The sequence below is a fragment of the Olea europaea genome, chromosome 16 (genome assembly GCF_002742605.1).
Source record: "Olea europaea var. sylvestris chromosome 16, O_europaea_v1, whole genome shotgun sequence".
Classification (NCBI taxonomy): Eukaryota; Viridiplantae; Streptophyta; class Magnoliopsida; order Lamiales; family Oleaceae; genus Olea; species Olea europaea.
In genome coordinates, this window is record NC_036252.1 from 1,254,273 (window position 1) to 1,271,366 (window position 17,094).

The 17,094-nt window shown below is 36.0% G+C and overlaps 1 protein-coding gene across 3 annotated transcripts in view; it reads right to left on the bottom strand.

The window, feature by feature from the left end:
* Positions 1-15,103, bottom strand: part of LOC111411629 (clustered mitochondria protein) — a 23,443-nt gene extending 8,340 nt beyond the window's left edge. Inside the window, exons 1-15 of one of the 3 annotated variants that reach the window (XM_023042143.1) lie at positions 14,944-15,103; positions 13,901-14,122; positions 13,252-13,313; positions 12,831-13,020; positions 12,398-12,538; positions 12,114-12,270; positions 11,791-11,984; positions 11,604-11,705; positions 10,699-10,834; positions 10,424-10,552; positions 9,334-9,730; positions 8,825-8,929; positions 2,635-2,753; positions 2,098-2,206; positions 1,871-2,008 (exon numbers count right to left, since the gene is read on the bottom strand). In XM_023042143.1, the coding sequence (XP_022897911.1) occupies positions 1,871-2,008; positions 2,098-2,206; positions 2,635-2,753; positions 8,825-8,929; positions 9,334-9,730; positions 10,424-10,552; positions 10,699-10,834; positions 11,604-11,705; positions 11,791-11,984; positions 12,114-12,270; positions 12,398-12,538; positions 12,831-13,020; positions 13,252-13,313; positions 13,901-14,114 (2,193 nt within the window). In that variant the 5' untranslated portion in view covers positions 14,115-14,122; positions 14,944-15,103. Of the gene's footprint in view, positions 1-1,870; positions 2,009-2,097; positions 2,207-2,634; positions 2,754-8,824; positions 8,930-9,333; positions 9,731-10,423; positions 10,553-10,698; positions 10,835-11,603; positions 11,706-11,790; positions 11,985-12,113; positions 12,271-12,397; positions 12,539-12,830; positions 13,021-13,251; positions 13,314-13,900; positions 14,123-14,918 lie in introns of all 3 variants that reach the window. The other 2 variants (XM_023042142.1, XM_023042144.1) reach the window with 2 other exon arrangements.
* Positions 15,104-17,094: the final 1,991 nt, after the last annotated feature.

Genomic DNA, 17,094 nt, shown 5'->3' on the forward strand with positions numbered 1-17,094 from the left:
CGAAGTAAAATGATTTTTTTTGTTTGGGGGGGGGGGGGGGGGGGGGGGGTGAATTATTAACTGTATTCCATTTTATGGAGGTAGTGAGATGCTCAACAAAAAGGCAGCCTATGTAATCAAGAATCATATATTTGAACATCAATAGGCAAGCTCATCAGCCGTCTGAGCTTAGAGCTTGCGTTCTTCCTGTAAAAAGATGTCCAATAAGTTTATGTAGACATCATAGGACTAATCTATAATGTGAATATGCCACAAGTCCTGTCTCATTTAACAGTTGTACCCTGTGAAGAGACTAGAGCTAAGAAAATTCATAAACTATGTCATTATTCAAGCACAATAAATAGATGCGTAAAGATCAAAGTAAGATCTTATCATCCATTTTGTCTGCAGACATCGAACCTGCTCGAGGTGGGCTTACCTAAGTAACAAACAGTCAAGCCACCTAAAAAGGTGATTGATCCTAATAAAAATATCAAATGAAAGTGGCCAATAAGTGTGGCAAGCTCCTCGTGTACAATATACTGAGTCCACTATTCTTGAAAACCAATTTACAGCGTTCCATTTTACTTGACAAATAGCAACTGCGTTGTACATTCATCAGAGTCAAGTTTGAACCTAGAACTTTCGACTCATCTGTAATCAATTAATGTAAACCTACTGAGACTTAGCGAACTCAATTAGAAGGGGAATTAAATTAAATTTACAACATACTGATTGCTGAAGCTTCAACAAGAAGAAACTTCAAAATCAGGTTTATTCCAACATAGTTATCAACAGCTGAATTATTTACGTCATAGAAGAGCAAAAAAAAAAAAAAAAGAAGGTTGTCAAATAAGATAATCATTCATTAATATGTGGCTCGCAATCTTGCATTATTTGTTACTCATACAGATCAGTCTTCCAAAAACACATAGTTCAAAAGAAAATTCTCTACAAATAAAAATGTAAAACAAGGGATCGTGTAATAACAAAACAAGAGACACAAACACATCCCCCAAATTTTGAGAATGATTCAATTGATGTCATGAGAATGATGAAATATGGAAATGAGAGGCAACAATCTATCAGTGTTTTTTTGCCAGTCAGTCAAATCAAAGAAAATCATGAAATTTACTACATATAGTCCTTTCGTTTCAGGGGAGGAGGGGCAGAGTGACATGTAATCAGGTCTAAGTCTCCATAGTCTGAGACTCGGTATATTATAATAGGCAGCAATGGCATTGAGACTTGACGATTGGAAGAAAAAGTTGCACTAGGAAATTTACCAGCTGTCTCAATCTACCCTCCCATACCCAAAATCAAAAAGTTAAGTATATTCGCGACACATTTTTATTTGTTGTACCACATTTTAATTACACCTAAGATCCTCGATCTTTGCTCATTATAACACTTATATCTCAAGTTTTTTTTTTTCGCATTCTTATCATCAACCTTTCACTAACTAGACCATCTCATTTTTCCGACCAAAAAGTCCATTGGGAGGAGGTAAAACAACTTATCTGCACATCAAATTATTAAGAAACAAAAAATACAAATGTGGGACAAAATATTTTCTGTTCATTTCAAAGCACGTAAACAGAATCTTTGACAGAAGATGAGATGTACTAATGAATGGAAGGTTTAAAATAAGAGTTCAAGGAAAAAAAATTAGTAACATAAATGCTACAATGGGAAAAGTTTAAGGACTTCAAGTGCAATTAAAACGTTGTACAAATGACTACTTTGGTTTAAATATCCACCCAAATCAAAATCACATTTTTTTGTTGAGAAGAAATTAGACACTTTGATGTGCCCATATCTCAAAACTGCTTCTGAGTCACTGTAAGCACTCTATATCACAGAAAATTATTATCACATAACCAAATTATACCTGTGTATCAGATCCTTCTGATGCAGCATTTTCCACAGCTTTTACAAGGTCAACATTATTCACATTTGAAGAATTGGAGGCAAGGGGAACATCCCCTTCTGATTCACATTTGGATTTCGACTTCTCAGCCGCTTCAGCCTTTTTCATCAAGTCCATCTAAATGTTAAGAACGGAGAATATGCACGATAGTTTAGAGGCCATATTGTTAAGTGCAAAGCATATCTTACATGGCAAAAAGCGGTTATCAATTCAGGTCTCAATATACAAAATCTAGAACCAGGTCCAGTATAGTTAGCATCACGAGGAGTGACTCTCATCAAGTCCAAGAGATAATGCCTGAAAAGAAAAGAGCGCAACATGAAGAAAACGAGATACAGAGTTAAGAGAATGAAGCAGGTCTAAAATATGAAGTCACTTCAGCAGTTGTTGATACTTAATATACACTACTACATTTAGTAACTTTAGAATGCATGCTACGTCTGAAGGAAGAAGCTATAAGAGATGAAGAAGAAATGGAAGTTCAAAAGGTCCACTTACTGCAAACTTTTACCGTACATGACATCATAAGAAGATCAAATTCTAAATGTTGTAGATATTTCTAAGGATGGGAAAAACTAATTTGCAAAATAAAATGCAACAATGCCCTAACAACTCAAGAGAACCACCATCAGAATTGGATTACTTCCATTCCATTTCTTTGACAGTGGTCAATTAACAATTCCCTAACAACTCAAGAGAACCACCATTCTAATGATGGCAATCACCTGTCATCACTACCAACAATGCCCTTGCATTCCACTGGTGCAGCTAGTTTGAAAACATTTCCAGATCCATCAAGGACAGTGTGCTCTTTCAGATGAAGACGTTTGGCAGCTTCGACAACCTAAAAATAATCAAAGACTGGCATCAATGGCGGAGATATTTGTAATACTACAGTAAATGTTGCAACATTGGCACGGAAGTGCACTACAACTTTGGGAAAAGAGGAGACAATTTTTTGTTCCAAGTTTTATCTCCAAATGTCTAAGGCCAGAAAGGAGAGTGTTACAGAATGCAAAATATTGATGTGGCCAGAATGGTGAGTCAATATGTATTACTTCTGACTATGATTTTGCGATTTCAGATTCATGCTTATGAGAAACATTATGACTCAAATAGCCAATAAACTCAAGTACACAGAATGCTCAGGCATGTGCATAGAACCAGCATGCTAAAGCCTCCATCAGGCATCAGCACACCTATTTTTTATCATAATGATCATCTTAAAGAAGTCCACTTATCCGGTACAAGGTAGATTTTTTTAATAGCTAAAACATCTTCTAAATTTTTTCACATGAAACTGTACCAAGCGCACCGGCATGAGGTGACAATATTTTGCTGAAATTTTCTCGTGTGTCTTGGTTTGCTTTATATAAGTTACACGTTATTTTAGGATACAAAGTATACATGGAAACTAGCTCTTATGTACAAAGAAACTACCTAAATTGCAGTAAGTAAATAATTTCTTTCTAATAATGCACGCTAATACCCCCCCCCCCCTTCAAATTGATGTTGGGAGGTCCACAAGCATCAATTTGTTGACGAGATAATTATGACAGTGGCGTGTTAGAGATTTGGTGAAGATATCTGCGACTTGTTAAGAAGTGGAAACATGGGGAAGAGTGATGACCTTGGAATCGTAGGCGTCCCTAATATAATGACAGTTCACTTCAATATGTTTGGTACATTCATGATACACAGGATTGACCGCAATCTGAATAGCACTAGTATTGTTACCATGAAGAGGCGTAGGTTGTGACTGAGAGAAACTAAGTTCAGCAAGAAGACCACGTAACCACACAACCTCAAAACATGCAGTCGACATAGCTCGGTATTCAACTTCAGTGGAGGACTTAGAAACACAGTCTTGTTTCTTACATTTCCAAGAAATAAGAGCATCACCAAAAAAAAATACATCACCCAGTAGTAGAACGACCAGAATCGGGACAACCAGCCCAATCAGCATCACTGTAAGCTATGAGTTCAAGAGACGACCCTCAAGGAAAAAAGAGACCACGATGAGAAGTTCCAATAAGATAGCGAATAATGCGACGGACAGCCACGATATGAAGATGATGAGGGGCGTCCATAAACTTACTTATGGTATGAATTGCAAATGAAATATCCGAACGTATGATAGTGAGATAGATGAGACTACCAACCAACTTTTGATAAAGAGTAGGATGTGGAAGAATATCTCCTTCGGCCTTTCGATATTTAACATTAAGCTCCAGTGGCGTATCAATGGAGGAGGCTTCAGATAGATCAGCCAATCCAATCAAGTTTTGAATATATTTATGTTGATTCAAGAAGAGACCATGTGATGTAGTATGTACCTCTAAGCCAAGAAAGTAAGTAAGCTGACCAAGGTCTTTCATATGAAAAATCAAGTGCAGACGACGTTGAAGTTTCTGAATAAGACTGTGATCAGATCCAGAGATAATATCATCCACACATACCAACAAAAAAACAATGCCAACGGTACTCATATGAAAAAACAGAGATGCGTCATACTGGCTTTGAGTAAAAGAGAAATCTAAAAGAGTGCAACGAAACTTGTCAAACTAAGCACGAGGAGCTTGCTTAAGACCATACAAAGAGCGTTTTAGCTTACAGACAGAATCAACTAAGGGAAGAGGCACACCAGTTGGAAGTTTCATATAAATGTCCTCCGTGAGGTCGCCATGTAGAAATGCGTTATTCACATCCATTTGATGTAAAGACCATGATTGGGAAGCGGCAAGTGATAACAAGAGACGAACGGTGGTCATTTTGGCCACAAGAGCAAATGTCTCATCATAATCTATTCCATACTCCTGACGATTACCCAAATCAACTAATCGAGCCTTATAACGCTCAAGAGAACCATTAGAACGAAGTTTGACAGAATATACCCATTTACTTCCAACGGGTTTCACTGTTTGTGGACATGGCACAATATCCCAGGTCTGATTGGCCTCAAGTGACTCGAGTTCTGTTTTCATAGCCTGTTCCCAACATTCATGTTCCATAGCCTGTCTATAGAAGGAAGGAATAGAAAGCGAATTAAGTGTAGCAGTCATAGAACTATGGGAGGAAAAACCATACCTATCTGGTGGTCAAGAAAAAGAAGAAATACAACGAAGAGGAACAGGAGGCGGCAGATCATAAGGTGCAGGATCTGGCGTCATAGATGGAGGATCAGTAAGGCTTGGAAGGACCGTCGTCGGAGATAGAAGATCTGGACTAGTAATAGGTGCAGCATGCCTGCGAGTGTAAACAAGGCTAGGCTTGAACCGAGATGGTTCTGAAAGAAAATCAGGTAAAACAGAGAACACGGGAGGGAAACCACGGTTTCAGAACTGAAGACTGACTGTTTTTCAAAAAAGATAACATTACGAGAAATTCGAATTTTTCGTGATTTAGGATCATAACAGACGTACCCTTTTTGAGTTCCACCATATCCCAGAAAGGCACACTTGATAGATTGAGAGGTGAGTTTTGTCCTTTCATGTGACGGTAAATGAACAAAGCATGCACACCCAAAGGGATGGAGATGAGAGTATGTAGGATGACGACCAAAGAGTTTACACAATGGAGAAGCATTAAGAGTTGGAGAAGGTAATCGATTAATGAGATGCACAGCAGTAGACAATGCTTCACACCAAAAACGAGAGGGAACTGAAGACTCAATTAAAAGGGCTCGAACCACATCAAGAAGGTGACGGTTCTTGCATTCTGCCACCTCGTTTTGTTAAGGGGTAGAAGGAGAAGATTGCTGAGAAATAATACCTTTGGTTTTTAAGAATGATTGAAAGCACTAGACATATACTCACCTCTCGAATCAGATCTTAAGATTTTGATGGAGGAGAATTGATTGTCAATGAGAGCAAGAAAGGCTTGAAAAGCAGAAAAGATCTCACTCTTTGCACGAAGAAAATAAATCCAAGTAAATCGACTATAATCATCGATAAAAGTAACAATATTTATAATGAGTATCTCAAGGGTGTAAGACCCCATACAACATTATGAATAATATCGAAAATATGCAAAGCACGAGAACCATGAGACGAGAATGGTAAAACTTTACTTTTAGCAAGCCTACATGAAGCATAATCGAGAGAGATAACCGAAGCAGTAGTTTTACTACCAAGCAAACCCGAGTTTAACAAGTGTTTTAGCACATGCAAATTGGGATGACCTAATTTCTTATGCCAATCAAAAACATCTAAAGTAGCAGAATTACAAACAAAAAAAGAAAATGGAACAGGCTTCGGTGATATAAGAAATAGATGTCCCTCCTGAGGTCCCTTCACGATCGTCCTTCCAGACACTTGATCTTGCACATGACAACCAGAAGAAGAAAAAAGACAGTACAATTATTATCAACAAGTTGTCCGACACATAGAAGATTAGTTGATAAATTAGGAGAGACTAAAACATTAGACAAATCTGGTGATATGTCTCCCACGGCTGAGACAGGAATAGTGTTACCATCGGCAGTGTGTATATTGAAAGGTCCATTATATGGTTTAAGGTTACAAAGCAATCGAGGATCGTGAGTCATATGGTTAGATGCACCGGAGTCTAATAACCAAGAAGAAAAAGTAGAGGATGGATTACCTGAGACACCCAAAGCAGACAAAGCAGAGATAACCATTTGTTGAATCATCTCAGGAGTTATGGAAATTTGGAAAGAGTTGGGAGAGGCTAGAACTTGAACGGGAACAGGTGGTGGAGCAAAACTAGCGGCTACAGTGGCAACAGCAACATAATTTCCTCCAACTTTGCGTGGAGGACGAGTGGGGCACTCCTCAATTACATGGCCAGACTTCTTGCAATATTTGTAAAAAATTTTAGGACACTAAAAAGCCATGTGACCAAACCCCTTACAACTATAACATTGCACACTAGACATATCTCGAGGCCTGAATTTTCCTTGAGCCACATAAGCAATGGGAACTGATGCTACATGATTCTGTTGTTGTTCCAAAGAGGTACGAGTGATAAGACGTGGCTCTTCCCTCAGTAATTCACCCAAACAACCATCCAGTGATGGAATAGACTCACGATTCATAAGGCTGGATCGGATGGATTCAAATTCAGTTCACAATTTCATAAGAAATTGATCCCTTTTGGTGACTTGGTGCACAGTTTGGATAGCCTCTAAACTATCCGGTGAAACCGAAGCATAGATAATATCTGTGTACTCGGCCCAAAGATTAGAGAATCCTGAATAATATTCTTCAATGAAACATGACTCCTAAGAGAAATTTGCTAATTCAAACTCCAACTGAAGTCGTCGAGCATTATTACTTTCAGTATAGACTTTTTTTAAGAATTTCCACATAGCACGGGCTGACTTGTAAGGCCTGTGATTAAGGACAATTTGCTCATCAACTGATCGAATGATCCAAGCCATAAGTCGAGAATCTTTAGTTTTCCAAGTAAGATACTTTTCTTTATCCTTCTCCTGATCAGGAGGCCGAAGAGTTCCATCAATATGTCCCCACAAATCACCTTTACCCTCGACCAATAATTGAAAATGAAATGCCCATGAAGAATAATTCTTTCCAGTAAAACGAATGTAAACAGATTCATTCTTTTCAGTTTACATGAGTAAATTGTGTATGATCCAACCAATAATTACAATTTAACCAAATAAATTCTGCCCAACTAATAAGTAATCAAAACAATAGCCCAACAGTCTTCAAAAAATTGTAGCCCAATCCGAATAATTCAGCCCGACTAACAATCAATGACAACAATAGCCCAACAATACCACAGCCCAACTAATACAATCCAGACGGCAGTCCAAAGAAATTGTAAAGAGCCGAGTGTAACCTATGAGATCCAAAGATTCAATTGGAGAGGTGAAATTCCCAACCAGACACCAAAGAGTGCTGTAGCCCAACACGGAGACGCCGGAAATTTGGTGCGACCTGAAATTAACAACCAAACTAACAAAAAACTAAGAGACACGAACTGAGAGAGGCAAACTGAGAGACGACGAGGACGAAGACCGGGACGATAGGCTGTTCACAAAGGAAGTTCAAAGAATCGAGATGATCCCTAAGAAGTACCCACCGATTACTATGAACTGAAGGCCAATCACCGAGAATCACACATACAAAGAGGTAAGGGCTCTGATACCATGACAATATTTTGCTAAAATTTTCTCGTGTGTCTTGGTTTGATTTATATAAGTTACAAGTTATTTTAGGATATAAAGTATACATGGAAACTAGCTATTATGTACAAGGAACCTACCTAAATTGCAGTAAGTAAATAATTTCTTTCTAATAATACACGCTAATATGAGGTGCTATATATATAGAGCACATGCTTATAAACTCTGATACTACCAGGTCATCCAGTGTCCCCCATCCCCAATCACAGCCCCCAATAAAAAATACTAGGGCGGTTGACAGCAACAATTACTTTCACAGGCTTTAAGATACAATCAATGGAATCATTGGAATGTCTCCGTCATTTCCTAATGACTGATCAAAAATTAAGTCAAGTGAGGACGCAAATGCATTTTTGTTAATAGAAACTGCATGAAACTATTTAAAGTTGAAGAGTCAGACCATATCAATTAAAATAAAATTTTTACATCAAGCTATGTCAGCTGAGTTAAGAAAAAACAGACCACCAGCACATAAGGAGATACTGCAGAAAAAAATTAAAATATGCACACTATTACAGGAAAGAATTAAAGGAGCAGAACTACACAAAGATGTTATAGGCTTCAAAATTGTAAAAGCCTGCAAGTATGCAATGTCAAACTTCTGTAGATAGATACCTTACAAGTTAAATCATAGATATATGGAACGAAGCTAAAGAACTATGCAACAAATTATTAGAAAAAATGCAAAAAATGCCACAAGAATCAATTAAGATAAAATTGACTTGTAAAGTCTGTTCATTTCCTACCTTGGAATGAAAATCTTCATTCCAGCAAATTTTCTTGCCGTTGTCAACAGAACCATACAAAAGGGAGTCTGATTTATCCCCTTGAAGGATGCCAGGCAAGACGCTCTGGCCGAGCAGAAAAAAAGGAAACACATCAGCAAAAGAATAAACTTTACAGAGGAATCAGCATTCATCATCATAATATTCAAAAGACAGGATTTAGCATCTCATAACCAAAATTCTGTAGAAAAATGAACTGAAGCCAAACAAATGATCATCATAAACCAACAGGACCAGAAGAATCATGACTAAAAATACAAATAGTTTAAGGGTGAAGAAAGAAAACAGGAAATTGCAAGCAGCTAGAAATAGCTAATGTGATAAAAAAAAAATTCATGCAAGAGGCTGATGACAATAGGACGAAATAGCGGTTCTGCCTCAAACTCCTACCAAACTGTTCTATACCAATCAATATTACTTGTCACAAACTTAGAGAAACCTGTCAAAGATGGGGATATTAAGCTCTGCACCTGTGCTACCACTCGATGACCTCTGTAATCAATAATCGCCATAGCAAGATTGTACAATCCAGGAACATCAGCTTCCTGGTATGCCTTGGTGCCTTTCAGATCATTATTTGCACTTGCATATGTGGCTTGCTCACTTTCAGCCAACTGAGCCTCAGCAGGCACATCAGGAGACAGCGCCTCTTCGCCATTACTATTTTCGGCCTTGGGGACACCAGATTCATCCCCATCAGAAATGCTAGATGTACCTTGCGGCACATTGCTGGTTGACTTCTCACACAAACTCTGTGACAGAGCAGTGTTCTCAATCTTAGAGTTCTCTGCCAACGCTTGCTTTCTGGGCAACTGCTCAAGGTCCGCATCAACAGCAAAACTAAAGAATATATTGTTGTGAACATACCTAGAACAAACAACAAAACATATATTAATATAGTGCGGCAACACGTAATGGGAAGAGCAAAAAGATCAAAAATAAATTCTGTAAACACATATACACCTGTTACCACTGAAGACCATTTATAAGATTCTAGAAAAGTCCTTTCTAAGATTTATAAATGATACGAGGTGATGAGATGAAGTAACTAAAATTGAGTATTTACATTTGTAAATTATAATCTATTATTCGTGTTTTCTCTTTTTTTGCTTCCTTTTCCCCATTTCAGTTGTGGACGAAGATGGATATGAGAAAAAAAAATTAGGAGGAAGCAGCGCTTCCGATGAACAATTCCACATTTTATTTTAAACTCCTTCGCATTGAATCTGTTTTGGCAAATGGAAAGCATCACTTTACCCTAAAGAAGGGTAATTGAGGTTATATTTCCAAATAAACGGAATTCCAAAACAAAACATAGATTTTACTTTCTAAAAGGCAAAAAAGTAGCATCAGATGTAAAATTAAAATGACATATAGATAAAGTAAAATGCAAAAGTACAATCCAAATATACTGGTGCTAGGATGGAGGCGATCTCCAGCAGATGTATGCGAAGTGGCGAAAACAGCACATGCAGGAAAACAGATTTCAAGCATGAAATGGCAAAAGAATATTCGCTATGAAAGCATATCCAATGATTTACTATTTCGGTTACCACTCACATGTGAAAGCACTCTGGATCAGTTGGATTGATTGGTGGAATGCATCTGCTAATCACTCCAATTGCACCACTAGTCGCAGCGTCAACGAAGTCAGAGGTCACTTTGTAGAGAGCTCTATCTCTTAAGATCCTACAATTCAAAGGATAAGTATCACACCTAAAGTAATATCATCACACTATTAGCCTAAACGATATGTCTATTGTGAAACTAAATGAGATGGAGTTGATTTCACACGCATCGATCCAGCAGCTGGAGCAAATGATAAAGAAGTGCACCTTTCCTGAGGTGTCGTGTGTGGGAACTCACGACAAGACTGCAACTCTTCATTCCAATCTCTCTGCATGCCAATCAACTCACTTCCAAAAGAAAGAGTCAGCGAATTTTCTGCCCTCGATGCATCACGTTTGTGATCTGAAACCGGAATCATCCATGAGAGGATTATTAACTCTAGCGAGGAAAGTAAATTGTATAAGACAGATCTACAGCGCAAAACTTTTTATATCTCTAGAATTTTATCCCTTCAAGTTCGCATAGTGTTTAATGAAGCCTTTGCTTTTCCCACTATTTGAATTTGCACTGACATACATCTTTATCATATAGTCATCAAATTAACAGTAGCTACATGTGCTAAGGATAGTGATATATTGATGTTCTAAAGGAAACAAACTCAGCAAAGACATGGCAATTCGCAAGGAATACTTGGTGAGGAGCAAATTTCTAATCAAGGCATTTGCACCAACATACGCATTATCATCTTCATAGTTCTTTGTACAAAGACAGGACAATGGGAAAAGAGTATTGTGTGAATGCCAAAAAATGTTGGATGGGTAACTAAAGCATAGATATAATTTGGAATCTATATTTCCTGGCGCAAAGGAAATAGACAATGATATGAGAGGAAACTTTTGCAAACTATCCAGAGACAGTCTTTCATTGATATTTGAAAATTGCTAAACCTGGAATACGACTATTGTTAAGGGCTTCTTCTCACCACAAAAAAGGGGGAAAAAACAGGTCTATGCATTATCTCATCTTTCAAACAAACCAGGAAAAAAAGAAGCAAACTGTCTTAAAGAAAAGGAAATGGAGAAAACTTCAACACTTCAATTTTTCTCCACTCTATGATCCACAAGCATCCAATTGACAGTTGAAAAAAAAAAAAAAAAAAAAAAACCCTTACCGGGAACAGGATACAATCCAAGCCATGAATTAGGTGGCAACAGAGACTGAACATTTTCAAAAGGATGTGCAGAGGCCTTCCGCTCCAAAATTTCACGAAAAGCTTCAACATGAAACAATTGAGACAAATTATATATTTAGAGCTCAAAAACATTTAAGTTCATTAGCTCTAACCACATCATTGTTACCTTTCTTGAACTTAGGGCTAATCTTCTGCAGAAGTCCAATGAGGGTTGTTGCTTCGGAAGCAGTTTTGCTTGGCCTTGGATCTAGAATGTTCCCAGAGCTTGAGTTTACATAAAAACCCTTGGTTGTTCCGGTAACACAATATTTATTTCCTTCGAGGGTCAACACGTCCAAATAAATCAAGTCTCCAGAAAGCCTGATGCAACAAAATGGTATTCAATGCATCAGTGCGATTCTCAACCGAAAGCGAAGTCAGGGAAACATTAGTTTCATGACGTTTGATAGTGCTATATAACACGTGAAATTGCCTAGGAATGAAGAAAACCTTCTGTAGCCAGGAGGAGGATTAAATGAAGAGAAAACAATGCTCTCCACACATTTGATCTCTTTGGAAGGCAATGACAACAAATTAGTAAGTGAAGCGGAGACGCTTTCCATAAAACCCAAATTGTCAAGTTCTCGCACTTCAGCTTTTGCAGTATCTATACATTCAGAACGGTTTTTATGAGTTCAGTCCATGATAGCATCCAGGTCAAGTGAATAAGTCGCGTATTAAAAGGAAAGTGATCATCATCCACATGAGACAAAGATGATAGGCTAATCACAAACCTCCTAAATTTCCGGATGTATTTTGCCCCGTCTCATGTTGTAGTGCAAGCGTCGTGGACAGAGAAGAATGCAATGTTGAAAGAGAAAGCAACTCTCTTGTGCGATGAACATGAGCCCTGACGGATCTATCATCATATAATGCTGCAAGCAGTAGCTTTAAGTAAGAACCCAGATGCCATTCTTTGCAAAAGCATATAATTTCAACAGCCAGTCTTCTTAACAGAAAATATATATCTTCAGCAGCATTTATGCATGTTAAAGAAAAAAGTTATTTTGAAAATTGAACCAATGCTTTTGTCTTCCAAGACTTGCCTCTTTTATATCATGCATCCAAAAGATATTTCACAAATGATCAGTAGATGTAATTAACAAACTGATGTGCCTATACAAGTACTGGTGAGAGAAGCAAACAAGTAAAAAGAATTAGGCATACCAGCAACCATCTCCAGAAAGCAGTTTCCAGAAGTGATATCAGCAACTTCAGAAACTTCATTATAATCTTCTAGATGATGAACAGAGCCATCCTTTGTGTGCAGTAACAAATCGTAGCAAGTAAAATAACACGTCTCAGGGGCATCAAGAAGAAATTGCCTCACATCCATCACAGAGTCTCCAGGGCTCAACTGTAAAGACCAATTGATTTCTTAGACCTTACAATGAAGTTTCAAACAAGTTCCATGATAAGCATATTGAAGTTGACTGGTGATTGACTATATAACTCCAGTTGTATATGTGCGAAATGAAAATAAGGGAAGTATTAAATTCCACATCTAATGGAAAGGAAACAGTTAGATTTGGTAGTGAGAAGAAATCAAGTGATATTCTTGTTTCAAATTAAGAGTAAATCCGCTTACTTGAAGCTCAAGCTTATCGCCTCCTTGTGTCTTCACAGAAACAGGATAAAGTTGAATGTCAGCTGCACCATAAGACAGAGTTCCAGTTATATTTTTATACATATGAAATGTGTCTCCTTATATGCATGCGTGTTGGATTGATATTTAGGGACAGAAAACCCGTCCCTATTTCACCCAAACAATAAATAAAATTATAAAAAAGGAAGAGAGGCTTCAATTATCATACACACCCCGCATACAAATGCTTGTGAAATTTGACAACTGTAACAGTGATCACAAAAAAATAAAAGACAGTCAATGTTTGACCTCATATTTGAAACAAACGGGACTGACAAAAGATTTGAAACATAAAATAAAATCTGGCAGCATTTTATAATAAGAATTCCAATTCAAGGCCTTAGTTCCATCCCAACAAAATGAATTAATGCAATAGTTAAATCAGAACAGTGCAAAAGAAGAACATCAAATTTTCAAGATTCATCGTTTTTATATTGAATAATTGTACCCAGGTTTTATATCTTTATTCTAAAAAGCGAGAACGATAATAAGCTACATTTTATAAATGATCAAAAACCTGCAATAATGATTTTACAAATGAGTGAATTTTGTTGCTCGAAGAGAAAAGATCGAAAAATAGCATATAACTCACCTTGCTTACGCTGGGGCTCATGGGATGCATTTTGCTTGTCCTTCACCTCTGAGTCCATGTTAGTTGAATCAGTAGCAGTGACAATTCCATTGGCATCGGAACCACTCGAGCTATCATTCAGTGGAACATCAGATGGCAGTGTCTGCTCTAAAGAATTTGCAGCACTTTGCTGTGACCCTTTGCGATTCTTCCCCCTGTTCGATTTGCCCGCCATTTTATCCCCTATCAGAGTTGCAAAGATAAACTGTAAGTCCATTTAAATTCCAGCTAAGAGTCAAATAATTGGCAAGGTGGGAATCTACATAAACTTGAGAAGTGCATATGGTTCCAAAAATTGCATATTAAACCCACTAACATATTCGCCTTTAAAATTCCAACTAAGAATAAATGATTGGAAAAGCAAGAATCTACATATGCGTGAGTAGCATGTGTTTGATCCAAGAAAGGGCATGTCAAACGTACTAAAAAATCACTGCTTTCACATCCCATTTAAGTAGGCATCATTTAATAAGAAATAGAAAAAAAATAAGTTTTCATATTTGTCCAATCTTATTTTTCTCTCTACTTTAACCATTAAAAGAATTACATAAAGTCCACAGCTATTGCTCTCCAAATAAAGACCAGGCTACATATCGTCCAAAACAAAAAATGAACCAATCCCTTTAAGTTCAATATTACACTCAGACAAATTAATTAATCCATGATGAATCCCATATCAAGAAAATAAAAATTTCAAAAACAACCTTAAAAAGCCAATTAGTATGTAGTAACCATCTTCTCAAAACCCAATTCGCCTATGAAGCATAACTTACAGTCGCATCCAGATAAACAAAATACGTGAACAAAAGTCAGCACCAAAAACTTACCGCAAAAAAATCTCAGTCAGACATCCCAAAATCATAAAATCACAAAAAAATCAATACACCCACATGGGTATGAAAATGTATGCACGTTATGAAAGTAGAAGTTAGTAAAAATAACAACAAATGGCTTATACAGTAACTATTAATAACATTACCTACGGGGAAAGACAGGAATCAAACCTCGAAAAATTGATTAGATTCAAGAAATGGCAAAATAAATCGTGTAAGACGTGCGGGTAAATGGGTTTTTTGGGTTTAGGGGTTGAGGTGAAGAAGAGAACGGAGAGAAGTGGCTCAGAGACGGCGGATTTTTTGACTGCTTTTTATACACTTCTTCATTTTGATGATTTGATGATTGCTATATTTTATTTTATTTTTAATTTTCGCGTTAATTTTAATTATCTGATTGAAATTGGCCCAGATAACTGATGGAATTGGGTTGTTTATGGGCCAAATGGAACGGTGTTGTGAACCCGACTTAAGGAACACTTGAACCGTAGAAAGTTAAGAAGCCCTGATCCCCCACTATTGTTAAAGTACATTTCTTTTTTTCTTTTTCAATTCAACATTTTTTAATAAAATAATATTACAAATAAATTTAAAAGCTTACTTTATTTTATACAGTAACCATACAATTTTCATCAATCCATATTCTAAAATGCATTCCTAGTCAAAAATGGCACTCAAGCAGAGTGTAAGGCTCTGTTTGATTCCCATTTTTCTTAAAATACATTTTGTTCTTTCTTATTTTCAACCATAAATTTTTTATTAAAATAATAATACAGGTGAATCAGAAACTTTTTATCCACACATTTTTCATCAATTTACTATTCTAAAATTCATTTTTCCTTAAAAATGAGTGTCAAACACCCTCTAAAATTCATTTGAATTCAAATGATTAAAATAAAGTTCAAGTTGAGGACACCTGCATTGATGAATTTTAAAAGTCTGTGTGTGTTTTAGCCAAGTTATTTTGAAAGAATGTATTTTGAAATAGTAGATTGATGGAGAATGTATGGTTAAAAAATGAGTAAATGTTTTGTAATATTATTTCATTGAAAAATATGTAATTAAAATGATATCAAATCACCGTTAAAAAATGGATTTTTTTGAAAGAACGCGGCTCAATCTGGGCCATATAAATTTAGGTTTCATGTCTATGTGTCCCTAACTTCGATTTTAATAAATGTCAACGAAATTTAGGTGCTATTATAAAGTGTTAACATCTAAGGATTTAATTATTGGAATTGTATTAGGGGCCGTTTGAGTCTCATTATTTGTAGATTATAATGAGATGAATAGTATTTTTTTTAAAATGAGTGGTTAAAAAGTTTTTGATTTAGGTGTAATATTATTTTATTAAAGATTGTGCGGTTAAAAGTAGAAAAGAAAAAAATTTAATTTAATGTAATGAGAAATAATGGAGCTCAATCGGGGGCTTAGTTGATTTAAGTGGATTTCGAGCATATAAATAAAAATACCAAATTTTTTAGAAATTTCAGTATGACCTCTCGGATTCCATAGGTTTTTGAGCCCACAAATATATGTCAGTACTCGTACATTTGTAAAACAAAAGTAAAAGAAATTAAATTAAATTAAGTAAGAAATATATAAATAAATAAATAAATAGCAATAAAATATCCCATTTTTTATCTCATTCCAGAATTTGAAGTGGGAGAGATGAAAATGAGGATTTACTACACTCCTAATGGAATTTGGATCGATTTTTTATTTTGGTTAGCTAAGAAAAATTAATTAGTCCATCCTTATTTTGAAACTCTATTCACCAATTAAACATGTCTTCAATAATGAATAATATAGTGTATATTTTCTATATAATTCTCAACACTGTAATGGAAATGGTTTTATTTTCTGATTGAATTGATTTTCAATATGTTGATATATATTTGCTTGATTTTATATATTAATGCAATTAGTCATCTCAAACGACAAAGTTATGAATTTTTATAATAACAATAATGTTATAAATTTTAATTTCTAACTGAAAAGTTAAAGTATCTTTTTTTGGACGATATATTAAAAAATTATATCATTTTATTGTAACTTTAAAAATCGATTAAAATAGAATTATGTTAAAATCTTATGAATTATGTGGTATTCTATTCAAATTTATGAAATTCATGAGAATTCATAAATCTTTAAAAAATCTATGAAACTTGAGTTGATGACAGCTCTTTAAAAAGTGTTGTTGCTTTTATTTTAAGCATGTATTCTATAAAATAAAAAGGATCACAGAATCTCTCAAAAATGTTCTACTTAGAAAATCAACATACTTTTTTGAGCCCACAAATATATGTCAGTACTCGTACA